Genomic DNA, 26,137 nt, shown 5'->3' on the forward strand with positions numbered 1-26,137 from the left:
CCGAAACGCCACTTGGTCTCGGACTTGTGTCACCGCTACAATCCCTGCAACTGCCGGCAGCGCCATCAGTATCCACATAGGTTGCAGAGAACGATCGATGTTTCTCGACTTGTTCTCCAGCGTGGACTTTTATTCCGGTACTTGTTTCGTCATGGAAAACGATTCGTTCCTCAAATTCGTTATCGCATAGAATAGTGTCCGATCGCGCGCCCAGCGAGCAGCGTCATAGCCAAGGGGATCTCCTGGAATACGCCCATGATCGTCGGGTACGATACCGGGCGCGGAGAAACGAAGAGGATGTCGAAGCAGAGCCTTCTCTACCCGTCAAGGGCGACTACCTAGCGATAAAGCAGACGTTTACGCGCCACAGGGGGCACGTGAACGAGGCTTTATCGTCGACAAATCGAAAAACCTGACCAAAGCAAAGTCTAGCCGCTGCGAAATGCGTACAGATGCCGTATTCAAAGAAATTGAAGGTCACAAGCGCAGCATTTCCTCCGACTGCTGGAAACGGAACTTGAGCTGAAAAACAGACCGGCGTATTCAAAGCCAGAGGCAAGGAGAAAGAAAAGGGAACCGTCACAAAAAACGCCTCAGCTGCTTGTTTCGATGACAGTGGGATTATAACCATACTTAAGCATGTGCGTCCGAGATCAGTAAGAGGATCGGTTCGATTTTTAGTCTGACATAGGTGCAGGTCTGGGCGTGGAGAGCGTTCACGCAGCGCGCGCGAAAAGGCTCACCAGTGGGACTACGCTGTCTCGGCAGCGAAGCAGCAGGGCGGAGACACTCCACACGACACGAAATCACCGGCGAGTCTCGCAGGCAGCGGCTTGTGCCTCGCCTTGGGCCATGAATGCACCTAACAAACGTGGTCAACGCGCTGGAGCATACGCGTCGAAAAAACACAGCTCAGTGCGGCAAACTCACGAACGCTCATTGCGGGAGCGTGCGGAACACGCACATAGCGCTGTTGCGTGAGCAAGAAACAGTATTTACGAAGCATTCTAGTCCTGGTCAAGTTGCGAGTGACGGACTTACATGTCCTGCGTATCGCGTACCGGGTTTATAGGCGGGCTGTGGGCGCGCTCCCCTCGAGTCGCAAGGTGTTGCAGGCTTTCCGCTTCGGTGCCCTTCAAACGTTCCACTGCAAAAACCTGATCAACTACAGCGATTCAGTGGACTGGAGCTCGAGGAGTACACCACGTTTTGCAGGCGTATCAAGCGTGCTGATCGTCAAACTGCTCGTGTCTGCTTCAATTGTCGAGCTCTTCAGGGGCTTGCTGACGTGCTTCTCTAGATAGTCGGATATGAGAACGTATTTTTGGTGTTGTTGTCCGCCGTCAGGTGCCAGGGCACCAACTCTAAATGGTGCGCCTCGAACGACTGCGAAGTTTTCCTTATCAAGTGGATTCGAAGGCGAGAGCCCGAACAGTCCTTCTTTTCCGGAAGAATGCTCATCTTCCGTGCTTGACGACAGGATAGACGCCTCTCCGTCATTATGGCTTTTCTGTATGCCGGTCGCAATCACCAGCGCCGGCTCACGACTGAGATTCTTCTCCAAATCATATTGTGACCGGTGCATTTTCACGATTTTCTCAATAGCTTTTGCCAGTGGTGGACAGGCGTTGCCGATACGCCGCTGGAGGGCGTCAGCCCAAGCGAAATACTCTGCGGTTCGTTGCTGGCTCCACCCGTGCGGGCGGCCCTGCTCACATGCAAGAATCTCACGCAAGTTCACGAGTTTGTCAGCGAGTCGAACCATTTTGGCCTCCTTACTCTTCAACATGCTACAGGCAGCCTCAATTTTTTTGCGGTCCATCCGGGTCAGCATGCTGGAAGCTTTCATGACGCGCCAGTCCTTCGCTCTTCCCCACATGTTTGAGAGTCCTTTTTCAGAGCCAGGTGTTTCCCCTTGCACGGCCGTATCCGATCCCTTCACGTCATTTGGCTGGGCTCTCGAGAAGAGACGTGTCCACAGGGACCGTTCAGTGGAAGCTCCAGTCGCTCTTGCGGTGCTCTCTTCATGGAGCATATTAGTGCTTTTCTTCTCAGTGAGAAAGTCATTCTGTAGTCTTGCTCTTTGATCCAAAGGATGTTGCACGGTTTTCTCAGCGAGATGGCGGCTTAGAACACGTTTTTCCGCCCAACATTCACGCACAATGCTGGAAATTTCAATGCCGAACTCCTTTTCGATCTCGACGATGGAAGCACTCGAAGCGGATGATGCGTTTGCAGCAGTCAAGAGAAGCTTGCCATCGTGGTTTTCGTCCAAGTCGTCAGGCAAAGCTTCTTGCGTCAAAGCGTTTTCAGTGTGTGCAGCAAAGTGCTCATCGCTGATGGCATGACAAAGAATGCCGGCCAGAATAACCCGACCATCTCGGACGCGACCATCGTGCCACAGTGCATACGCAACATTCAGTGCATGATTAATGTAGGGTGTACGTTCTGTATCCTTGCGGCGATGGTTCCGATGCTTCCGTGCAGCGAAAACGCAAGCGTGAAGCAGCATAGCGATGAAATCGTCCGGCGTGCGGCACCAACGAGCTGGTTTCTGTTTGAGTGGACGACGCTGCTTCAGTATTGCAGCAAGCTCCTCGGACCATATGCGCTCTTGCTCACTCAACTCGACCACAGTGCTGGCATCAGTGCGTTCGAGAGCAGGCTCGCCGGTTTCTGCACTCGCGGAGAGAACGCCATCCTGCTTCACTGCCTGCTCAGCGTCTTGCGCGGTACCGTGCACAGCTGCGTCAACAGCACTAGGCGCTTTCGAGTCTGCAGACTGGCTCTTCAATGACTGGAGACGCTGCACAGAGGCGCGATGCGCAGCAACTGCCCGAATTACCTGGTCGATTAGAAGCTCTTCCTGCTCCGACGCAGCAACGCCGTCCCCCTCAAATACTTCTGCGCCAGTGACTCTCAGAATCACTGAAGACGTCGTTACGACTGAGGGTGCCGGGTCTGAGCGGCGCACCTTGGTCAGCTTCGTGGAAGACGGCCGCTGGTTTCCGCGGAGCAGCCAACCGAGTCCAAAAGCGATCAAGGACGACAACACCTCGGCAGAAACAGCGTGTGTTGAAGAAGAATGATCCCGTTTCTCCTCTGAGCTCATCGTATCGCCTCGTACGTAACAAAAGGCAAATAAAATGCAGCGTCTTGCGCGCTGCTACCAGCACCCTTTGAGTCCGTAACAGCACGCGATCCCGTCGCATCTGCAGCGTCCTCGAGGGGGGGCGTTCAAAATCCAGTGGCGCGCATTCGGGGACACGCCACCAGCGTCACGCGGGCAGGCGCGTCGCTTTGGGACGCACGCGCGATGTCACAGATGCATCGCAGCTCGATCAGGACAGAGGTAAGGTTCTTTTCTATACATCAAGGAATGAAATTGAAATTCATGGACATGTGTATAAAATTTGTAATTTCGGACACGTCATGTTTGGGACGGAGCGCTTGGCGATTTCTTTCCGATGACGAGTCGGTTCCATTGACCATAGACCCCAGATTGCGGGATGGGTATTGGCTTTCGGAAAAGCGCCCATCATGAAGCACCAACACTCAAGTTCAGTCTCCCATACTTCATTTCGGATATACCGGTCATTTCGTATGTTCCACCGTGCGCAGATTACCTGCCGTGAGCACCCGCCTTTGCGCCTAAACCGCTGTACCAGATGCATGACGGAGACAGCACGGCATTGACAAACCACAGAGGGCGTCGGCCCGAGGCGTGGTTCATCCGACACCGGATCGGAGTACATAATAATTCTGGGAGCCTGCAAGCTGCGCAGACAGACCTACTGCCTGTGACAGCGCGAAGGTATAGACTAGGAGTCCACTGCGACCAGGGCGACGCTCAGACGCAGCACACGTGCTCCGAGTTCCAGAATGAAGTGCGTTTCGGACGATCCGCTCACATCTTAGTACAGCACCCGCAACTGCAGAGTCGCACGGAGCACCTGCCCGGCAGACTCGATCAGTCCGCGGAACCTTCCGCCCAGAAGACAAACTTTCGACAAAACGAAAAGGTTCTCCCTCTTGTAACGTTCACCGTAGAAGCAGAATGAAATCTTTATCTCGTTCCTACTTAGTAGTTCGTTTCTGTTCTTTTTTCTATACAGCCCGCGCCAGGCGCGCACTTCATTTCCTCGACAATGAATTCCGCTGGCCGTCTCAGCGAACCGCAACAGCGTCGGTCTCTGCGACGGGGAAGCTACTTCTTGGTTGGTATGGACGTTGGTTCCTTTGGTATAGATCCTGACATCCAGTTGCGGAATGTAAAGCTTTTCGAAGTGCATATACGCCGGACGTGGCTTGCGCTGACATTGGCACGGCGAGCTTGCTACGTGGTTCTTATAGTACTGTGCCTGCACGCTGCGTACTGCGCTAAAAAGGCTTGCAGCGCAGTCTTTTCAGTGCAGCTCTTTGGAACCAGTGTCCCCGCAGTTCAAGCCATGAGATCGAGTTTTGATCAGAGTGCTCCGGGCCAATTGTACCACGGGTGCTCTGCGAAATTTGTCAATCAGGATACTATGCACGGTGCGTCTACCTCAGACTGTGAAACGTGTGACCTTGCGTCGGCCCAGCTCGCGGAGAAACCTTGTACAAACGCCTGCGCAAATAGCCCACCGGGAACAGGCTTGGATTCTAGCGGTGTTTATGGGTGTGCGGTGGAAGCGACGCGCGGGACAAGAACCCGCGCGGTGCTCCGTCTTCTGGAAGCATTGAAGTACGCTACTTTGTGGGCACTGAGAGGCTTCTTGCCTCTATGGATCTTTTTTGGTATGGGTATTTACAGGGCGTTTCTTTTGGACTCGCAACTATACGTTATTCGTCTGAACAGAGTATTGTCTCGCTTCCATATCGTCTTTTCGCGCAGCGCTCGCCGGCTGCACAAGGCCGAGCGATATGCCTCTAGAGCGCAACACCCGAGTTCATGGACGTACGCCGAGCAACGCATTGCGAGGCCACCAGAATCGGAGCGACTCGAGCATCGCGCTGATCGGGGAAAACTGCAGAGGACCTCCTGACCTCCCACGAGCACCGAAAGTGGCCGATGACTCGGTAGCGAGTGTTCATGGCAAGCAAAATTGGCTTCAGGCGTGGACGCCTTTCGTTATCTGGATCACGAGGCATACAGGAGCGTTTTGTTTGCGCGGATGCTGGAGTTGGCAGTGGTGCACGGCGTATTGAAATGGTGCCAAAAGAGAAAAGGGCTATCACAGTTGATTTCCCTAGTGCTGCAGAGAACCGCGCTTTTGGATACTGCACATCTTGCGGAGCCTTCGTTGCAGAAAATTTCAAAGTTTGCGGTCTCAAATTTAACCAGAGCTGGCGATCTGAAAGCCTGCCGCGTATCCTGCGCTTCTTCGAAAGAAACGCATCACCACTCTCAAGCACAACTACAGGCTACGGAATGCCGGCTCGACCGATTACGTGATCTGACGGGAGGCGGAGCTTTGAGGGAAACTCCGAACCATTTTATCGCATTTCGGGCGAAAAGCGTTCCTAGCAGATTACACACTGCTGGGTCCTTGCACTACCATCAGCGGATGCTTATCGAAGAGCCAGGACCCCAGCGCTCGTATCAACCTTAACGCAACCGAGAGCCGAGACGCTCGTGTCGAATCTGTGAAGCTCCGGCCGAATTTCGTGACGGACAAAAATTGCATCGCAGCGCGCCTCGATCACAGGCGACCCCCGTGTATTCGATGGAGACTCGAAAACGGCGTTGACTCGGGAAAAAATGTCCATGCATATGCGCGGATGCCGTTGGCTTTCTCTGCAGGTCGGCAGAGCAATGTCATAGGTGCATGGAGCACGCTCCAGGCTCGACACGAATGCTAATAGCGATGGCTTCTCGGGGATTCGGCTCCACGCTCGATAATCCTGCGTTTCCACGCACACGACATGTTCAGTGACGTCGCTCGGTGGGCGCGACTCGTGAAGCTTGGAGTTTCGTAAAGTCTTTTTCAAGTTCATCGGTGACGCAGCATCGAACGGTTTCGTCGCATGCTTGCGACGCTGCGTTCGGCGCGCACAGGTTGACAACACAAAGGGGGAGGACGAACCGGCCGCATGTTGCGCTCTCGAACGATCCTCTTGAATATGCTTCCGAAAGCGTGAGACTTTCGCTTGTATCTGGACGCTTCCGGGCACGCTACAGTGCTTGACGTCAAAGGCCGCACACCATTTTGGTCGGTTATCGTACGTGCGCGCGCTGACGACATCGGGTGCATCAAAGCGATCGCATCCGCTATACTCACACCGGAGCATTCTGGAACTTTTGTACCAGCCCGACTCATTGTTTATTTGATCGTTGTTCTCGCAGATATTCGAGAAAGGAATTGTATCAAGCTGATTGGAAGAAGGTCGTGGAAGACCTTTATTCTGTGGTTGGTAGCTTGTGCAGTATGGTCTTTCCCGTACCCGTTAGTCATTCTAAGGTCAGCAAGTGGATGAACCACCATCCTCGCAGCTCTTAATCTGATCATCGTGCATTCCGAGAAACAAAACTTTGTAAACTCTATCTAGACGACTGCCAACGTGTCAATTCATGCTACAAACTGTGCTCTCCGAGGAAAACTACCAAAGGAGCCACAAAATGTGAAGTGTTAGTCAGATTTATACGCATGATGACTAAGCGACACGGATGGAAGAGGAATGACATGCCCTCATTGGACGACCATTGTGCATTGAAGAACATACAGTCGATTTCGTACAGAAAAACGAGCGCCTAGTACTCGAGCCGCAGGTGTTCGTCTCAACCGATCAGAATTCATGCGCTGGATATGGTAGACTTGTGTATTGGTACTCAACAAGAGCAAACTGCTGTTCCTAAAGAACACACTATGGAGCACTCCGACGACTTCCGCCGTAGCGCCGGACTCTGCCGTGAGGGCGCCTCCTGATCGCCGAACCAACTGGATCGTTCAACTTCGCAGCATTCGCTGATGTACGATCCGTGGCTGCTGCTGCTGCTCGTATTCCTCTGTGCGGCTTGTAGCCAACGTCATTCTGCATCACTCAAAAGGCGTCAAGGAGTACGCAACTAAGATTGGCATTGCGCTGCTTGGCATGCCCACCTAATCTCCCTTGTTTAATTCACTCGAAAGCGCCTTTTCAATACTAAACTGCCACTTTTATATTTATGGATCAGTTGAAGAGCCCTTCAGGTCCGCTCCACTGTTGTTCAGTGAGTCGTTCTCTACCTTCACGGGTCTCGAGCTACTGCACAGCTTCTTTGCTCATACACGGGAGAGCCCTAAAGGGCACGTCTCGGTCCGTGGGTCTGCTGCGACGGGGAAGGTGCTAGAACGGAACCTGAGGGCTATCAGGTGCATATCCCGGAATGAAGAGGCGACTTCCAATTGGAATGCGCAGCCACTGCATCTGACTCTCAAGGAAAGCTGGTTGTCTTCAAAAGCTCTCCGAGATATCTTAGAGTTGAGTTTGTTTCGCTTGGACAGGTACCAGCGTTGCCGAAAACCTTTAACACTGAACCTCAGGTCGTGCGGCAGCGAACGGTAAAGACCGCCACGATACTCTCCGCCCGAAATGCACCGGATGCACCCGTCACTTTCGTCGGAAAACTGGGCATTGTTTCTGAAAGCAGTCACGTTGCGACCACTTGGAACTCTCACAGGCACGGAGACCAGCGCAGATCCTTTCCGTCGCAGAATACTCGCAGAACACATTGACCGACGGGCTGCTGAATAGAAGTACCGTACTCGACGACAGCTCGCGCAGGAGCCTCCGAGTTTCGCAATGAAGTGCGACTAGCACCAGTCCTCCGAACAAGTTCAAGTAGCACGCAGTCAATACCACCTACTATGTTGCCCTTCTGGCCGATCAACGTGCACACGGCGCCTCCACGCTCACGCGATAGCGCCTAGCGCCCGCGCCTGGTGCGCTTCCGCGAAACCTCACTACCACGCTTCAAGTTGTACCTATCGAGCCTCTCACTTTCAAGGTTTAAGGATGAGCTGATGCCTTCTAAAATCGGTGCGACGCAACAAGAGAACACAAACACCTTGAGTACCAGGAGCAATCGCACGAAACTTCCGTGAACCTGGCCCCCGCATGCAGCAGCCGTGCACGATCAGATAACCCACAACGGCAGCAGGCAATTCAGTGATCCCAATCCGTGCAGCACTTGCCGACTCCTCGCCGCTGGCTGCACCCTGCGCTGACTAACGCGCTGCCCAGCGACGGTGTCCTGAGTGTAACAAACGCGATCGAGTACTGTCGGAAATGAGTATGCAAAACAACCGCCATTCTCTCCCGAAACCAACTGCTTGTTGCCGTGCACCTGAACAGTAGATGCTGTGAATCGTTAGGATACCTTCCGGCAAATTAAAAATTACGCGTTAGAAGCGTCCATATCGATGTTCGAAATACATGAAATCGCAACATCGGAGGCGTAGCCCGAGCTCAGTTGCTCGATGATGGCCCGTAGACGAACAAGCTCTTCGTCTCGCTGAGCGAGCTGCTCTTCCAGAGACTGAAGGTGCTCACGCACGCGTCTGCGGGTAAATTTTCGCAGCGAGAAACGCCCGGGCAGCTCACTCTCCGCTGTGTTTCTCCGGTTCTCTTCCGTTTCTTCTATCTTCTTTCGCAACTGCAGCAGCTCTCGCTCCGCTTCACGCGAACGCTTTTGTTCGTTGCCAAGACCTGATTCGGCTCGTCGCGCTTTCCGTTCGGCCTCAGCGAGCTGCTCATCGCGGGCTGCCAACTGCAAAACGAGTTCAATCTGGCGACGTTCTAGCTCCTCAGCGCGAGACGCAATGGGCTCTAGATGCGCCATTCGAGCGTTCAGGACCAGGAGTTGCTTATCGAGGTCGTCACGCTCTCGCCGTAATCGCGCATAGTGCCCTTGCAACTGTTTGTTTTCCCGTTCAAGAGCGTCCAACCGTGACCACGTAAGTGAAGTCTGTGAGCTCGCTTCATGACGTTCGTGTGTTGAAATCCCGCGCCAATGAACGTGTTTTAAGAGCGATAGCGGTTCAAGAAAAAGTTCCCGCGATGGTGAGTGCGGCTCGCTGACGCACCCAGCCGTCTGAGCACCGTGGTCCCGGCGCGGGGCACTGCCTGCTCCACCCGAAAAAACTCCCAGAAAGCTTCTTGGACTCGGCAGACCCGACCCAGTAGAGAACTGCTTCGTAAACTGTGGGCACTCGCTGGAGAGCTCCTCCGTGCTCCGACCTGAACGCTGAGTGTCACCGGATCCGGACGAACAGATGAGCGTGGCAACAGCAACCAGTGCAAACGCCGCCCCGTAACCCAGACTTTGCAGCGTCAGTAACCAAAACAGGTGGCTCAGGCTGGGAAACCCGTTGTTCCTGGAAAACACCTGAAACGAATGCAAGCTATAGGCAAAGCTCACAGCGAGCGTGATTCCCGCAACGACCAGCCAGGTCGCCCTTCGAAAAGAGGTGCGCTGTGGCATGCCACGCTCCCACTCACCGGCAGAAGCAGCAGGGCGTTCCCGGTTCACTAACTTGGACATTAACTCCTAAAGTGAAGCTGGACGGACCCCTGCCTCCACAACAACTGGAAATCCAAGTCGCTTTCGCTCCCCAAATTCTGTGATCCGTTGACTCGCTGCGCAGTACGGCCGCGCGCCCTGCTCCAGGTGATCGCGCGCTCTGGGGGGGAGACCCTGAGAGCGCCGGCGTCGCCTTGGCGTCCATCTACCGGTCCAATCAGCGACAAAATGGACAGATCAAAAGACACCGCCTGCGCACGGTTGTTGCGAGAACTTTCACCTCAATGGTGTTTCGCTCCCAGGGGCGTGTGATGAAAACGTATTTTCGCGGTTTATGGCAGAACTGTTCCAAGTACGTCCATTTGAAGGACTAAAATTTGCAAGAGAAGGGCATGGACGTGTAAGTCGGGGACCCAGAAAGCCGTCATGAATAGATGCCGAACAAAAGAAAAAATCCTTTTCTCACCGATTATCGAGCGTAGAAGAGCAAGTGATGATGATGATGAAGAAGGTGGCAGAGAAGAGGGGAGGTAGACGGCCAAAAGCGCATGCTTGATGCAACAATGACGAAACTACAGTGGCACAGAGGTCACGAGTGACTTCGAGGAATCATTGCAAATGTGAGTTCCACCAGAGTCAATAAACGCAAAGAGTTCGTGAAACGGGACTTCGACACCGTCATTCATATCAGACGATAAGTGATGCCGACGACGAGACCCGAGGAGGTGTCACAATCCTACTTTCTGGGGCAGCCTCTCAGGCTCGATATGTGCCTGGGTAAACTGAACCCGATAGCATCGGGCCGCTCAAAAAAAGGCTGGGAGCGTCTGCGCGTGGGTATATGTATTTTCCTTCCGTGGTCGGGAAACGTATTTTGGTTCATTGGCTGTCGACATGCGTCGATTGCTCTCGCACAGTGATGCTCGCCTGGATCGCTATGATCGCGGATCGCGGCTCCTTTCAGAAGCACTGGGCAGCGATAGAGACGTGCGCTGCGCCACAGTCCAATGTAGAGCAATATGTGCCGCTGTCACTCGCGAGGAGAGCTGTGGGCTCGCTAATCCTTGAAAGCGATACAAGAGGTGCACTACGGGCACGAGACGCACTCGTTGGACTGCTTCACTTGGCGGAAACGAGCAGCCAGTGGAATTTGCGGACGAACAAAAGTCAGCGGCATGAAGACCAACCTATGCGAACGATATCCAACATGATATACTTATGATCGCTACTATTCGACCGAGCGTTGACCTCAGCCTCTTTCGCGCGTGTTTTGCTGGTTTTCGTGGTCGAGCGATACCTTCACGAACCCGAAGACGGCTCCGCATCGTTGTGACAACGGATAGAGCGCTGCATTCTCGGTTGCAGGCGTCTCCCTGGAGCCGCAGCGCATCCAGCCCATATTGCAGATCAGCATCGATGGCATCCACCGGGGCCCGAGCCCATCCCATGCGCCCCATTGTTGAAAGCGGTCGCCGTTCCGATGTCCTTGGATCCAGAGTTTCTGGATACCCGGTTCCTTCAAGTCGCAAACGTTCGCGATAGCCAGCAACAGCGCATGCCTGATGGCATACAGAATGTGACAGCCCACAAACTAGCGTTTCCCTGCGGATAGCGTCAATGGGATGAGGACCATCAAGGCGCCGAGGACTCGCGTCCATCACGTCGTCGAAATCGATACCTGTCTCGTGATCGGAGAAGACAGAGTATCCAGCTGAATCTAGCCAGCTGGCCACCGCAACGGGCACTCTCCGTCCGACGCCACTTATCGCGTTGATGAGCATTCTGGTGGCGCGAACCCATTTTATGCAAGCAGAACAGGTCAGTCTCAGGGGGCCTCTAGGCGGGCGCTGCGGAGGGCACCACCTCGAAAAGTGACATGTCCTTCGTATCCGCTTCTGTTCTGGAGACGTGCAAGCGTTATCTGACGGAAGCTATCTTTTCTCCACCGCATGCTCATCGATAAAGAGTGGCAACTCGCGACGCATGGCTTGCATCATCCGATTCTGGCAGCTGCGAACGCTACCTCCAACGTGGACGACTCGGACTCGAAGCGGAACCCACTGTCCCGTTGCTGTCAGCTGGACCTGGTTCAACAACGAACAGGCCGCCCATAACAGCCGATACTGATCCCGTGGTGCTCGTAAAATGGCTATTCCAGTCTCAGCGTCAAAGTATTTAGTTGCGAGGGAAGGGACCAATAGACACCAGCCCAAGTCACCGAAGCAGCTTTCGATAGTTGCCCGCAGCGCAGCGTGGAGTTCCCGCTCACCAAACGGCAACGGCAGGCGGTATACTTCAGCGGTGCGCGCTTGGTGGGCGTCCGCTGTATTCCCAGTCGACGCGGGCCCGACTTTTGAAAAGTATCTGCGTTTCTGCCCAACTAGAGCGCCGCGCTCCATAGGCTGGCCGGACGGCTCTCCGCAACGAGACACTTCAGCCTCCGTCCGTGGCTGCGTTCCAGCGTCAGACGCGTTTCGAATCTGACAGACAAGGTAGCGGCATCTATAACGCACCATTTAGACTTGAAGACCTCGAGTCGAAACCTAGAACAGTGGCTCCGTCCGTGAGACGCGCTTGTCTGAAAATAATCTCGAGCCTGCGCTACATCCGGGTCAGATGAAAAAGGAACAGTAAACAGTTCGTTCTGGTCTAGATGTTTGATTTTTTCGGATCTTATGAACGATGTACAGCATCGACACTCAATGACCAAAAGTAGCACTATTGGATTCATATGCTGTTTACCGATGCTCGGTCGCCGTTTCGGGATGGCATCTTCGGCGTTTCGTAGCTGGAATCGTAATGGAACCTAAACCATGAGCATTTATAACGCCCGCGAGCAACGGCTCCTAAAAATACCCGATATCGTTATCCAGTGTATACGGACTGGCCTCCACGCTTCTCTGCTCTGTATGTGCAGCGTGCCCAAATCGTGCGGTCTTCGAGCCTCTTCGGTTTCTGTTCCGAGGCTACGACTGGGCGCATCAATGCTGGCCACTGGATTCTTGGGGAACTGCGGTCGACGTGCTCCCTTGGCGGCCTGTTTGCATGGTCATCCCGAAAGTTCACGGAGATGCTCATGTCAAACGATCGATTCGGTTCGAAAGACATATCCTGCTCTCTTTGTGGCCACCGAAGACTCCCGTTTTTTTGAACAGCACCGTGATACCTTCCTCTAATGGGTATAAACCACCAGACACTCCCTTGTACTGCTGAAATTCGAACATGGGCGAAAGTTCGGCAAATTCAAACTCGGACATCTGGGAGGGAAAAATGAAGCATTCACAAAAGTATCCTGCAAATCACGCTATTGAAGACTGTGGGAAGTGACCCAAACTTTAGTGTGCATGCACGTGTGAATGAGCTTGTCCTAGTTTATTCCCACAGAGAGGTACTTGCCATTCTGTAGAAGCGGCGGCGACGACGACGACTACTCAAGTCGCTCGCAGGCGTTCTCAGAGACTGATGCTATCGGCGGAAACTGCACCCCAGCGTCACCTCTAAAGCAGCATGCACAGCAATGTAGATAGGAACCAACGCGTCGAAAAACGAATTGACAGTTTCAATATCGCACGTCTCGTTCAGCGCATGTCGCGAACACGGCGCATGCACCCTCGTTGCCGAATCCCTAAAACAGCCAGCTGGAGCCCCAGAGTCGTTTCATACATCGAATTTATTCACGACGAGCATGTATTCAGGATCTGCGCTTCATGCGGGGAGGCGACGCTCCACGACCACCATGCCATCTCGTCGCAAACAGTGCAACTTTCCATACCCGGGCCGAGGCTGCTGATGTAGGCGAACGATTTCTAAGGCCTTCGTCACGAGTGCCCTGGTGCCCATGCCATCACGCACAGAGGTCACCCGCGGTAGACATGCTTGGAGCACCAGGCTATGTAGACGCCGATGGAAGCTGTGCTTTCGAAATCGTGTTCATTGCGATGACAACTCTACCAAGCTGGTACATTCACTTTCGGCAATTTACGAGCGATAAAGGGCGCTCGTTTCTGGTAGCGGTGCTTCCATGCTACTATTCCGCATGCGAGCTTGGCGTCGAGATGACATCGCAGGAAAAAGAGGCGGAGAGTACGAGCGCCGCCGGCGTCTGGCCCAGGATGGATTCCTTGTGCTACGATCCAGTGACCGCGGGCGCCGAGTATCGAGTCCCTGTCGCCAAGGCGTCCTTGTGGTATTTCGCACAAGCGTACAAGAACCAGATTCAGTGGCGGGATCTCCGTTCGGCGCGGGAGGCCCCTTCTGCGAGAACTCCACAGAAACCTGGCGGCAACCGATGTAGGCTCCATCCATCTCTGAGCGCGCTCTGATCGCATCGTCGAGTGACCGGAACTCGATGAACGCAAAATGCTTACGCCTCTCAATGCGTTCAATCGGCCCAAATCGGTGGAAATGGATGAGCAGGTCGCGGCTTGTGATTTCATCAGGGTCAAAGTTGACCACAAAGAGCGTTTTGGATGTCGTTACCGAGTTCTCCAAACACGCCCCATCCCCGCCTGTGATGCTATCTTCGCCCCCAAGAGTCTTTTCGCTCTCCTGCAGTCTGCTGATTGACGCTGGAGCGGTACCTCGCGCCCATTCCGCTGTGAGGATCCGAGACTGCGATCCCAGGCGCTGGCCGTTCAGAGCAGCAATAGCGTGTTCGTAGGCTTCAACCGCTGTGTCTTCACTAAAGTATACAAAGCAGTAATTGCTTTTCATTTCTATACGCTGAACTTTGCCATAGGGTTCCACCAACTTCTCAATATCCCGCTGTGGAGCACGCCCAATATTCGCTATGTAAAGCGCTTTCACCCCGGTCGGCGTTACCTTCGGTCCTGAAGAACCCCAGACATCTGAATTCGATAGCCCCTCAAACTCCCTGGTGCTCATAACCCTGAAATATGGCGAGAAGCGGCAAAAAGAAGGGTTCACTACTTTAGATCTTCGGTTCGCCAAGTAGGGGCGAAATAAAGCGGCTGCAACTCCCTGTTTGAACGTGTCTGGAACCGCTCCGGACACCTAGGGTCTGAGTACCAATTTGCCTCCTCGAAAAAATGTTTCAAAATCCGTAAGCACACGCCGTCAGCGGTGAACGCTGCCGTACGAACCAGAGGATACCTGTCCTAAGCGCAAGCAATATACCTGGATCACGGAGATGCGTACGCGGCACGACGTCTGCGTCCGGGCGGCCTGGTATCACGTCCGCGACAAACGTCTTTCAAAAGAAACACGTTGCTGCCAGTGGTACAGAAGTGGCCGCAAACGCGCCTTAGACAAATTGGCACCAATTGTTGTATAGACGCCTCCCCGTCTTTTTCGACCGGCCACCTACTACTACTGCTTCCAAATTCTTCTCATATAGTTCCACTTTGAGAGGTTGTCCAACAAAATCCCTTCTTGTCTACTCTGGAGGTCTATTCTCCAGCACCGCACATCTCCGTATATTGATAGCGGCGTCCAAGTCTCGGTTCACGAATTCCATCCGTTTCTTGCCATCACTGGTTGTACTTACTAGTGCAAGTAGTCCACGAACTTTCGCTCTCCTTTCCATTTGCTCCTCCGTCAGCGCTCGGTACTTTTTTATATTCTCAGGGCTCCGCTAACACTTTTCCATCTCCACTCTCTGAAGTACGCACCCCAGTTCATGGTGTGTATACGAGGTTTGGAACTCATCCACAGGTATCGTAACGAGACGCCTTGCGCACTCCTTGTACACCCTCGTCGTTGGAGCTGGCGTAGTCCCATTTCGTGTCTTCCAGCACCCTGCTCCGTACGCTACGACGAGCCTTCGAGTCTTGTCCTCTTTGAGGGCACTCAACTCATTGGAAAAATTCGCGAATGCCCGCTCCTTCCCACAATAAAAATTCATTCGAAAACAAGCCCATCGGGAATTTGTATACTCCTCCCATAGTGCATCCCAATTGGCTACACGAATTGCCATGAATTCCCGAAAAGCTCCAAAGTTCGCTCCTCGGCTAGTCACCTCGCTCATAGCTTCCAGGTGATCTTTCATTCCTGAATTCCAAGTCTCGATTTTCTTCCTCGCATTCATGGTTCCTGATTCTCGATAGTATCCCGCTGTCGAGAACCTCAAAAGACGCATGTCTTTCTGACGTAATTTACCATCAGCACCATCTTCCGCACGCTTGGGTGCTGCGATGGTTATGATATTCGTATTTCCAGGGTCCGCACCAACGACAAAGTCGTTATCCTCCACCTCCTGCATCGGAGGGCCAGCCTCCTCTTTGTTTTCTTCATGCTTCACCGCGTCAACGACAAGGTCGTGCCCCTCAACCTCCTGTGTCGCAGGATCCGCCTCCTTCTCATCTTCATCCTTCGTCACGTCAACGACAAGGTCGTTAGCCTCCACCTCTTGCATCGGAGGACCAGCCTCCTCCTCTTCTCCATCCTTCGTCACAGGCGCAGCCGAGGGAGGGACTGGCCGATCTCTCTTCAACCGCCGATAGTGTATACACAAGGCTACTCCATCGGTTTCGATCATCCCAGTGAACAACTTTTGCTTGCTCACTCTCAGACGTTTGAAATCGAAGATATCCTTTTAGTACGTCTCCCAATTTTCACCGTTGAACTCCTCCCTGTTAACATTGAACTCGGGACTGATCTCCTTCATGATGCCGTGAAGGATTCTGGAGTCGATAGTCACAAAATGTGACTTGACTTTCCACATTGGAACCACGTTGAAGCGCTTACCCATTAGAAAAGCCTTCCGTGCCTCCCACTCTTCATTTGTCTCTTCACTCAGTTTCACCTCTGCCTTGCGTTCGAGCTCTCGGCCCAGAAACACAAAATAGCGCAGGATGAGGCAATAGTATCTTTCCTTATCTTTTTTCACCTCTGATATCTTTTCTGTTGGATTCGCCAACCCCAGTACCGCACGGTGCTCTTGTATAACCGCGCGGATGACGGAGTCCTCATTTGTGCTCCTGCGTGACGCCTTCTTGTAGACAAATTCGACCTCATCTTCACGCTTGCGATCTTTCATGATGCCATTGATAATCGCCCATTTTCCATTGCGAGAGATGCCCGGATAGAGTGCAACCACGGCGCGTATCATGCAACGTTCGAGGTTCTCTGTCAAATGGTTCTTCAGGTTCGTGAGGTACATCATCGCCCCATAGTCGTAAATATCCCGGTCACCCTTGTACCGAGTACCCTCGAACCCCTAAAAGGGATGTTTTTCGTGTAGGGCATGCACTTGCTCATTTTTCCCTCCGTGTTTGCCCTGAACCAAGCATCAGGTGACGAATAAAGGTCACGTCAAAAACTCGTCTGGAATCTCGACCGTTTCGATGTGCATCACGTCGCGATACATCTCCCTCACCAAATGCATCAGTCCTGACGACGCCTTGACAATACTCTTGGAGTACGAGTCGACACGTTTTTCGATAGCGTCTTGCAGCCTTTCCCTGTACGGATCCTTGATATGTCCAAGAAGAAAGGTTTTCACCACCATCTCGTTCTACGGTTGTCTTTCTTGTCGCCTTCAACGTAGGGCCTCCCACTTTCGGTCCTTCTTCTCTCCCTTTTCTTCTGGACTCGGCACTGTTTTTCGTTTTTTTCTGGCAGCCGGCGACCCTGGGCCTCCAGGATCGTGGACTTGCTTTTTCATAGCTTTCCTTTTTTAGTTTTTTTTTGAAAAACAACGCTCTGTGAACGCTTCTGTTATATACTGCGAAAAAAACTTGAATACACTTGTTTGAGGTTTGAAAGAAAAATGAACTAAAAAACTGTACTCTGCTAAGACCTTAACGGAAATCCAATTTTTCCAGTACAACAACACGCTACTGATCAGGATCGCGTTTCCCTTCAACAGCGGCATTCGCATCGTGTCAGTAGACTGGCCGATCTCCGAGGTATCTGGGCGTCGATCTGGTCGTGGTGAGCAAAACCCCGGGTACAAAAACACCGATAACAAAACAAACTAGTCGCAAACTATTTATTAAAGAACAACTATCTTAAAGACTCACATATCACGCCCGCCTTAGAGGTCTAGTTTTTCCGGAGAAGCTCTGAAAGTGGGTTAACGCGGGGTGCTTGGGCGACAGCGAAGGAAGCCCACACCAGGGACCTTAACCGCAACGAACGGAGGGGCGGCGGCAGTAGCACCAGAAAATGTTGACGAAAATCCTGATCAGTCATCCGCCCCTCCCGAATCAACGCTGCAGGTTCCGGCGCAAATCTTGGATCGATCCTTAAACTCGGGCTCCGGTTTACCTCCTACATTGGGTACCTACCTCAACTTTGGAAACAGTCTCGGCGGATACTTTGGAAGACGGCTGGCAGCATGTTCACTGTCAAAAGTGGAATAAGCGGCTTGCCCGCCTATGTGTTTGGGGAGCGGATACGAAGCCGCTGAAAGGTTGGTTCATAGAGTATCCCCTGTGGTTGAGGGTAGCTTCACGCGTCCGGCAAGATAAAGGTCGCATTTGAATCGACCTTGACTAGCGTACATCTGATTCTACGCTAGCGCTGCGGCAGACACTCAGTGAACGACTGGAATGCAGGAGGCGCTGGAGGCATGTGCGATCACACACGCCATGGAGGGTGCGTCTAAATTGACGACGTATCTCTGGAATGCCGCAGCGCTATTCCTATTCCCTTACGCGCTACGAATCGGTAGGTATTGCATCATGGAATATTTGTGGGATAGCCTCGGAATTGAGCTACGAAATATCGAATTACCAGTAGAGTAAAGAGGAACTTATACAAGTCGGGGACTCTACAATAGGGAAAGAGACCCAACCAGATACGGAAAAGGAGGCACAAAGTCCTCATGATCCACGTACCAGAAGAGTAACTAGAGAAAGCAGCTCAGCAAAAAGCCCGAAGAAGAAGAAGACCAACAAGAAAAGACAGAAGAATAGAGAGAAGAACACCCAAGCGGGCCCATCACAAGGTATCCCCCGAAAGGGCACTCCAGCGGGAACTCAAGAAAGCTGTCAACAAACCGAGTCACCTACTCACAGCGCTGAAGATCCGAAAAGCCGTGCATGCAAGTCTTTAGACCAATTGGCACGCGAGTTTGTAGATGAGAATCAGAAGATCGCCAGAGAACTGGGACTGCTGGCACCAGAACGCAACAGTTGCAAACCTCAGTACCTGAAACGACGTAAAAAAGCACAGATTGATGAATGCCACCGACTCAACAAGATCGTCAACCGCACCGCCATACGCGCCAACGCCGGAGACAAGGAAGCGAAGGCAGCGCTACCGGCGCTACAGGCGCAACATGAGGAAGCTATCAAAAGAAAGAAGAAACTTTCCAGAGAAAACAAACGAGGGGATCGAAACCGCAGAATCGCCTCCCTGGCGAAATCTATGCTAGAGAGCACCAACGAAGATGAGACTTGGCGCTACATCCGATCGAGACTGGACCCACCAAAAAAGTGCTTGGGGCTCACACCAATCGTTTATAAGGAAGCGCTGAGGACGGAGAGTTCCTCAGTGAATGAGGCCTGGACGGACCACGGGATAGAGCTGCATGAAGAAGCAACTGGGAACTGCCAAGACCGAATCTATTGGCACCAATATGCTGCAGAACTACCGCGCCTCGACCTGGTACCAGAATGGAACGACCCAATCTTCTGGCCTGAATCTGTTCGGACCCTCTTAAGGTCATGCAACCGCAAAACACCTGGCTTTAACGGTATCCCTGCGGAGTGGATGAGACTGGCGACCCCAAAAGACGGGACAACAGGGACACCATCGATACCAGATGAACCTGACACAATCTTAGGCAAACGCCCTCTGGAGCTCATCCAACGCATGTTTGAAGAGGCATACATCCCTGATGTATGTAGGAGTGTTGAGGTCGCACCGATCCTCAAAAAGGACTCCCACATACACAGACATGAACAACTACCGGACTATTCGCCTCATCCCGTCAATCATGAAGCTACTTTGCGCCATCCTCACAAACCGGATCCAGAGGGGCCTCTAGGAGCGCAAGTTCTTCGCCCCAAAACAGGCTGGACTCCGGAGCCGCGAGGAGTGCATGAGCCATGTCCTGACCCTCATTGAAGTGGCGCAACGTCGCTTCATTAGCGACCAACAACCAACTTACGTATGCTTCATCGACTTCCAAGAGGCATTTGACACGGTCCCGCATGAGGCTCTATTTCTGAAGATGGAACGAGCCGGAGTCTCCGCAAACTGCTTGGCGTTTTTCCGTGCGCTCTATGCAGACTCGTGGATGCGCATCCGACTGGGCGACGGCTCAAGAACCCCTTGTATAAGAATACGCCGTGGACTGCGACAGGGCGACCCCGCATCCCCGCTCCTTTTCAACATCTTCATCAACGATCTGCTGAACAATTGCAGACAATACGGGCTTGAGGTGCCGTGGATAGACTGTGGAGATGCTCGGTGAGGAGCCCTCACGTAGGAACCGCCTCGCAGGCCTTCTATTTGCGGACGATGTCGTGCTGTTGGCACCCGCCCCGGAAACGCTTGCGGCTAGCATGGAACAAGTCAGCGCCTGGGCCGATCGCTGGGAGATGAGCATAGGAGCATCGAAGTGCGGCGTTATGGCCATCCATGGAGACTCGCAGAGCATTCGCAATCGCTCGTGGCGGTTGCAGAATCAGGAAATTCCGATCGTGGAAAAATATCGCTACCTGGGGGTCTGTCTCACGCCGACGCTTGACGAAAAGGCACACGTCGACGAGATGATCGCCAAGATGCATAGACGTACAGCGATCGCACGCCCAGTCCTATCCGACCCTTCTATCCCCTTAGCAATCCATACGAGGGCACTAAGGATGTGTATCATCCAGCCTACGACCTGGGGTGCTGAATGGTGCAGCATGAAGCACCCAAATGCCTCGCGTCTGCAGACAGCCGCCAACAGGGCAATGCGACTCGTTGTTGTTGTTGGATGCTCAGTGCAGAGCAGAGCGACCAACCTGCTGGCACTCGGACTTGAACTCGAAATACCCTCGATAGAAGCGATAGCAGCAGGCTGCTGGGCATGTATACGGACCAAAGGGCCCGCCATGCGCACCTCTTTGAGTCGGATTTTCATGCAGACCCCAACGCACCGCAAGAAAACTTGGATGAAATCAGCGCAGATTTGGCTGATGCGCCTCTTAGGCGAAAACACGCTCCAATCGTTCCCCAGGAATATAGAATTCTCCCGTCGCCTCAAGCGAACGGTCCAAACACCAATATGGGAACGTATACACGGTACCAGTCGCGCCAGTAACGCCGGCTTGACCCTATCCGGAACTACAACCTAGAATACACATGCAAGCACTGATGGGAGGCGCTGGAATTCCCGGGACTTGCTCGAGGTGCCCAGTAGCTCGCCAAAATCCACGTTGGTGGCTCCTGGCTACCAGCACGTGCTCTAAGCCGTATAGGAACACTGGAATCGCACTGGGAATCACACTGTCCCTGCTGTCGAGACGAGACCCCCCCCCCCCCCGAGACGCTGACATATTTAGGCTTACAGTGCCCGCGCTGGAAGCAGGAGCGCAGCGAGCTCCTTGAAGGACAGCAGCAGCTGGGCATCAGCGTGATAGTCGAAGGCCGGACACTCACTCTGAGTGTAGCACTGGCAACTGATGGTCCGTTAACGGAGCCTCAGCGCTCATCAATGGCGAACAAACTCACATGCTACGTTCTAGGCAGAAGGTCCAGCGAATCGGATGCGCACACGGGCCCAGTGCGCTTTCTGCGCCTACCCACTGTGGTGGGTATCGAGCACAAACCCACGTTGCCAACCGACAACAATGCATTCCATGCATGATCACGAAGGAGAGAGGCGGCTCCCAGGATATATCCTAACAACCAAGTTTCTCCAGCGTGTCGTGCAGCGAATACAAGCCTGCATCCGCAGACTGTCCGAGCACAAACTGACGACGAGACCCGATTCTACGTCGGGTGAACCACACCTCGAGCCGACGCCCTTTGTGGTACGCCAACGCCGTTCTGTCTCCGTGCAGCGACAGCACCGGCGCTGTAGGCGCTATTGCTGTCGCTTTCGGCAGGTACTAGGCACACACGATAGGACGTATGAAATGACCAGTATATTCGAGAAGAAGTAGAGGTAATGTAAAATGGAGGTAGGGGGTTGATGGATACCTCACCTCGCACTGAAAACCCCAAAAAGAAAAGAAAAATGCGCATAATCGGAGAACGCTGGCCTATGGAAACGTCTTGGCAATGAAAAAAATTCAGGGCGTCCCTTTCCCACGGTGTCCGCTATGGCGATTCGATGCGCCGCGATCGCCGCCGACGTCGCCCGAGGCGGGTGCCGCGTGCGCGGCGCCGCCTTCTTTCGCCGATGTCGCGACCTACTCCGCCGACACTTGTTTCTAAGGCGACCACCGCGACAGTGTCGACGGCTTGAAGCTTCGGTTTGTGTCTTGCCAGTGACGTTTGGACTATAGTCGCGACACTCGTCTCTCCGTGTGACTCGTTCTAGGAAGATTACTCAAAGCACTAAGCACAGATCTTCAAGCGTCTCTAACAAACGAGTGCGTTGGACTTTGGGTTGGACGGCAAGCTCGTGAGGCCCTCCGAGTGAAGTGGAACCCTGTCGAAACGAAAGCGCTGTGGGCTGTTTCTGAAAAAGCGGTCGCACTGGCGCTTCTCTGAACCGCTGCGTTTCCGTGGCGTGTATCGAGTTTATGCTGATCGAGCAAATTAGCTTGTTCCCGTTCTCGGACGAGGAAGTCTGGCTGGCCGCTATCAAGTGGAAGTGTGCAGCGTTCACGGACGTGGAGACCGACCCTGGCTAGCGTTGGCTTTTCGGTGAGGAAACTCACAAGTAGGAAACAAACTCAATGGGGTCCGTTTATGAGCCAGTAGGGTTTGAAGGCCCAGAGAAAAAGCTCGAAATCGACTTTCAACCAGCAGGTGAGGTAGCCGGTTCGCCCTGCTCGCCAAAGCATAGCCTTCGGTCGGTTCCGCGTAGCAAATGGGAAACAATTCTGGCGGTTGCGCAGTGTAATATCCTCTCGGTATTGCAGAACGCACACTGCGACGCCTATTTGCTTTCAGAGTCATCCATGTTCGTCTTCGATCGAAAAGTCATGATCAAGACCTGCGGGACGACTTCGCTCCTCCGCACAGTTCCCGAGCTGATGGCGGTCGGCCAGCAGCTGCAATTGGAGATAGGATTTCTGCAGTATTCACGCACTGCCTTCCGTTACCCAGAATACCAGCCCGCGCCGCATCAGAGTTTCCGCGACGAGATCGCATACCTCCGCCAGTACCTACCTGAAGGCTTCGAGCGCGTCATGGCGGATGACCACGCCATTCCGCCTGCCCAACGCATGGCGTGGCATGTCTTCACCTACGATAATCAGCGAATGCCCACGAATGAGCAGAGCCTCGAGGTGTGCATGTTTGATCTAGATCCGATGGCAATGCGGTGCTTTTTCGGCGATGATTCGTTACACGGAGGCGATCCAGTGCTGTGCACGCATGTGTCCGGCATCGATGATCTCTTGCGCGCCGCAAAGCGCCTCGATCAGAATGCAGTGGATGACGACGGCGCCGCGCCGCTCGTCGACGCGCACCTCTTCTCGCCGTGCGGGTATTCCATGAACGCCCTGGACGGATCAACCTACTACACGATTCATATAACGCCTGAGAACCACTGCAGTTATGTGTCCTTTGAGACAAACGCCCACTTGGGCTCTTTCGTGCCAGTTTTACGCTGCGTTCTTGAAACATTTCGGCCAGCGCGGTTTCAGGTTGCATACGTAGGCGATGAGCAGGCAGCAGGGACACACGCGGCGCGCGACTGGCCCAAGCACCTTCACGCTGGGGAGCAGCGTTTCTCGCGTCGCGACGCTCTACAGACCGGGGGATGCGCAAAACCCAAGTGCTCCCCGATGGTATGGAGAAGGACTGGGCCGTACAATCACTGGATGGCGAGCAGTGCAACCTATCAGTGCGTGTTGGGCTGGCCGTCCCTAGCTTGCGATGAGATCGCCGGCGAGAGGGCGCACTGCGGCTACAATGGGTGGAGTTCACCTGTCTCCGGTGACTCGTGGAGTACCCGGCCGACGCCGTCGCTCTGTTCCGACTCCGAGCGCGACCTCGATGACGTTCCACTGGACTCCTCAACGACATTGGATGGACAGGCTCCGAACATATCCATCGGGTAGCGAAGCGAAGGCGGTAGCTGCGCTCGCAGACGTAGCGATCAGAATTTCACCAGGACTGCAACATCACCGAGGGGAACCGAGTTCACTCGATTCATGGAAAGATTTCGATGCCCTAGGCTTCACGGTTCGTAAACGATACTTTCAACGAATAATCAACGCACTCGTATCCCTGCGATAAGCTCACGCTGATAATGTCCGCAGCAGCACACATATAGCGAGGTGCTGTTTCCAGCGTGATACCACCACTCGCTTCGATCAGGTACCGACAATGGGGCATGGTTGCGGTCTTCTCACGGAGCCGTTTCGCTGTCTCACAAAAAGTCTCTGGATCCATGTTATCCAGCATAATCACATCGGCGCCCGCTGTGATGGCGGCAAGGGCGCTCGCTTCCGAACCGCACTCAACCTCGACGCTGACTGAGAAACCAGCACAGTTGCGTGCTCTGCGAACGGCCTCTTGAATGACGATTGGGTCATCGGGTGCTCGCTGGAGCTCCAGCCCGATGCAGGCCAGGTGATTATCCTTTAGCATGATCATGCCAGAGAGGTCCACCCGGTGCATGTCAGCACCACCAATGTGCATGCCATACTTCTCAACCAGTCGAAACCCTGGCGTCGTTTTACGTGTTCCCGCGATGACACCATGCCACTGGCGTACCCGACAGAGTTGCTTGAACTGGCGAGCACGCGTCGCAACACCCGAACAGCGTGAAAGCAAGTTCAAGGCGGTGCGCTCGCCCTGGAGCAAACGCCGAGCAGGCCCGCGAACGGTGGCAAGAGGTCGTTTGCCTGCACTCGAACTACCTTCCGCGCCATCCCAGTACTGTCCTTCTAGACTAGTGGTAGAAGTGGTACCTTCGTCGCGCCAAGTGACGCTGCAGCCGAGTGTTTCGAAGACCGCGTCGAAGAACGGACGTCCCGCCACGACGCCAGCACTTTTCTGCCAGAGCGTTCCACTAGCGGGCCGCAGATCTACGAGAGAACCACTGAAATCGAAGGATGGGGCATCTTCAAGGAGCCAGCGCTCTATGTGCGCGTTCAGCAGCAGCGGCAGAGGTGCGACACGCGCTCGCTCCAGCTGCTTTTCTTTGCTATTCATGCAAAGCGATTCTCGAACGACTGGAGCTTGCGCTGAATAGCGTTTGGTAAATCTCAAACAGCTTGAGCTCTACTACAAGTTATGCTCCGTCCAGAGGGCAACACAGCGGCTAACGCAAAGCAGCCTGGACTCTTGAATGAAGCATCTGGGGCACTTCTTGAATGAGCGATCGCTCTGCGCCAGACGCCGATGCCCAGCTCGGGTGCACTGGGGTCCATCGCTACCGCTACTTGTCCGTACGCTGAAGCGTAAAGAAACGCCCGAGAATCCACCCTGGAAATCACTGGAGAGAAAAGAACGTATGGAGACCGGACGATGCCTCCTGTGAGTCACGGAGACAGGGATGTAGCAGTTGGATCACCGTTTGCGGTGAGACGCTGGCATCAGGCTCGGGAAACGTTTGTATGTGCGGTCGTATCCGTGGGAGTGCTGGTGTGCTGTGGCGGTGGTGCTTGCGAATCAGACGACACATGACCGCGAGGCATTCAACCAGCTGCGCATGCTAGTGCTGACGCAGGAGCACGTACTATGTCCGAAATGTGTGCTCTAGCTTTCACTGAAGCTGTGGCGTTGTCGGTGCTAGGCACGGTATCCGTTCTAATGCTGGAGGTTTTGCGCATTCCAGGAATCCCCAGGAACGCTTCGGTTGCCTCGATGGACTACATTGCTGCAAATTCTTCTGCTTGGGCAAGTGTTTCCGTTTAGAAGTATTTCGACGAGAAGCGCTGACCACTGCATGAAGCCGAAATCTTAGAGGGAGCCAGCAGTCCGCGCAGATGCTTTTTACTGGACACAAAGTGTCATCAAGTGCTGCTGTAGGTTTTTCCCCATTTACTGAAGAGGCGTGTCGGTGCCGAACTCGGCCCGCTGATCAGTCGTGCAAGCTCCCAGCTTGCTCTCGGAACGCATAAATGCGCTTCGTGCAGACAAGGAATGGAAGCGTTGTAGTGGTTCGTAGGTTCTTTCTTCTTTCGAGCTGTTCGATAGCGTTCACATAGAACGCTCTCATGCGCTCGCTTATTCGCTGCCATTGTCAGCTGCGGACCTGAACGGTTCCACAGGCACTTTTTTTGAGGCGATCGGCTAGCGCACGCACGCCATGTTTTCCAGTCCGCTGCACCGATAAACCAGCGCGGCGTGGGTACTCTCGTCGACGACGCGACCGCAGCACTGCTGTTACGGGTTTACGCGGGATAGATTCCAGCCGGAAACCTTCGATAGGCAGTACTGGAAGCGGTTGGAAAACGATCGCCCACGCTTCACTCGGGAAACCTTACTATAGTCTGTGCTATAGAGAGGAATATGCTCTGCGACCTCGAGCACCGTACGCGGCGTCCGGATCAATATCGCTGAAGCTGCTCTAGCACGGAACCCGCATTCAAGTTCATGTTTTAAACTGAAACATGCTCTGCGCTCATGAAC

At 53.7% G+C, this 26,137-nt stretch overlaps 7 protein-coding genes and 1 non-coding gene across 8 annotated transcripts, besides 3 other annotated features; 3 read left to right on the plus strand and 5 right to left on the minus strand.

The window, feature by feature from the left end:
• Nucleotides 1–687: 687 nt before the first annotated feature.
• On the plus strand, nt 688–3,395 carry CYME_CMO004T. Its single transcript, XR_002461488.1, has one exon. It is a non-coding gene; the product is annotated as a hypothetical transcript (transcript).
• On the minus strand, nt 1,166–3,112 carry CYME_CMO005C (hypothetical protein, conserved; the record flags this gene model as incomplete). The annotated part of the gene is made up of 1 exon (XM_005537386.1): nt 1,166–3,112. The coding sequence occupies one exon, from the start codon at nt 3,110–3,112 to the stop codon at nt 1,166–1,168; it is 1,947 nt and encodes a 648-aa protein (XP_005537443.1).
• An 828-nt stretch (nt 3,396–4,223) lies between the features above and the next one.
• Nucleotides 4,224–5,024, plus strand: CYME_CMO006C (hypothetical protein; the record flags this gene model as incomplete). Its single annotated transcript, XM_005537387.1, has 1 exon — nt 4,224–5,024. The coding sequence occupies one exon, from the start codon at nt 4,224–4,226 to the stop codon at nt 5,022–5,024; it is 801 nt and encodes a 266-aa protein (XP_005537444.1).
• Nucleotides 5,025–8,356: 3,332 nt separating this feature from the next.
• On the minus strand, nt 8,357–9,502 carry CYME_CMO007C (hypothetical protein; the record flags this gene model as incomplete). The annotated part of the gene is made up of 1 exon (XM_005537388.1): nt 8,357–9,502. One exon carries the CDS (start codon nt 9,500–9,502, stop codon nt 8,357–8,359), a length of 1,146 nt encoding a protein of 381 aa, XP_005537445.1.
• A 1,910-nt stretch (nt 9,503–11,412) lies between these two features.
• CYME_CMO008C (ribonuclease P protein subunit POP5) lies at nt 11,413–11,997 on the minus strand (the record flags this gene model as incomplete). Its single annotated transcript, XM_005537389.1, has 1 exon — nt 11,413–11,997. One exon carries the CDS (start codon nt 11,995–11,997, stop codon nt 11,413–11,415), a length of 585 nt encoding a protein of 194 aa, XP_005537446.1.
• Nucleotides 11,998–13,459: 1,462 nt separating this feature from the next.
• Nucleotides 13,460–14,365, minus strand: CYME_CMO009C (similar to splicing factor RSp31; the record flags this gene model as incomplete). Its single annotated transcript, XM_005537390.1, has 1 exon — nt 13,460–14,365. The coding sequence occupies one exon, from the start codon at nt 14,363–14,365 to the stop codon at nt 13,460–13,462; it is 906 nt and encodes a 301-aa protein (XP_005537447.1).
• A 317-nt stretch (nt 14,366–14,682) lies between these two features.
• Nucleotides 14,683–17,985: a sequence feature (repetitive element).
• Nucleotides 15,668–20,920: a sequence feature (retroelement, dead).
• A 1,364-nt stretch (nt 20,921–22,284) lies between these two features.
• CYME_CMO012C (S-adenosylmethionine decarboxylase) lies at nt 22,285–23,616 on the plus strand (the record flags this gene model as incomplete). Its single annotated transcript, XM_005537391.1, has 1 exon — nt 22,285–23,616. The coding sequence occupies one exon, from the start codon at nt 22,285–22,287 to the stop codon at nt 23,614–23,616; it is 1,332 nt and encodes a 443-aa protein (XP_005537448.1).
• Nucleotides 23,617–23,728: 112 nt separating this feature from the next.
• On the minus strand, nt 23,729–24,715 carry CYME_CMO013C (probable nicotinate-nucleotide pyrophosphorylase; the record flags this gene model as incomplete). The annotated part of the gene is made up of 1 exon (XM_005537392.1): nt 23,729–24,715. One exon carries the CDS (start codon nt 24,713–24,715, stop codon nt 23,729–23,731), a length of 987 nt encoding a protein of 328 aa, XP_005537449.1.
• A 1,113-nt stretch (nt 24,716–25,828) lies between these two features.
• Nucleotides 25,829–26,137: part of a sequence feature (possible transcribed region) that runs on past the window's edge.

The sequence above is a fragment of the Cyanidioschyzon merolae genome, chromosome 15, assembly GCF_000091205.1.
Source record: "Cyanidioschyzon merolae strain 10D DNA, chromosome 15, complete genome".
NCBI classification, from domain to species: domain Eukaryota; phylum Rhodophyta; class Bangiophyceae; order Cyanidiales; family Cyanidiaceae; genus Cyanidioschyzon; species Cyanidioschyzon merolae.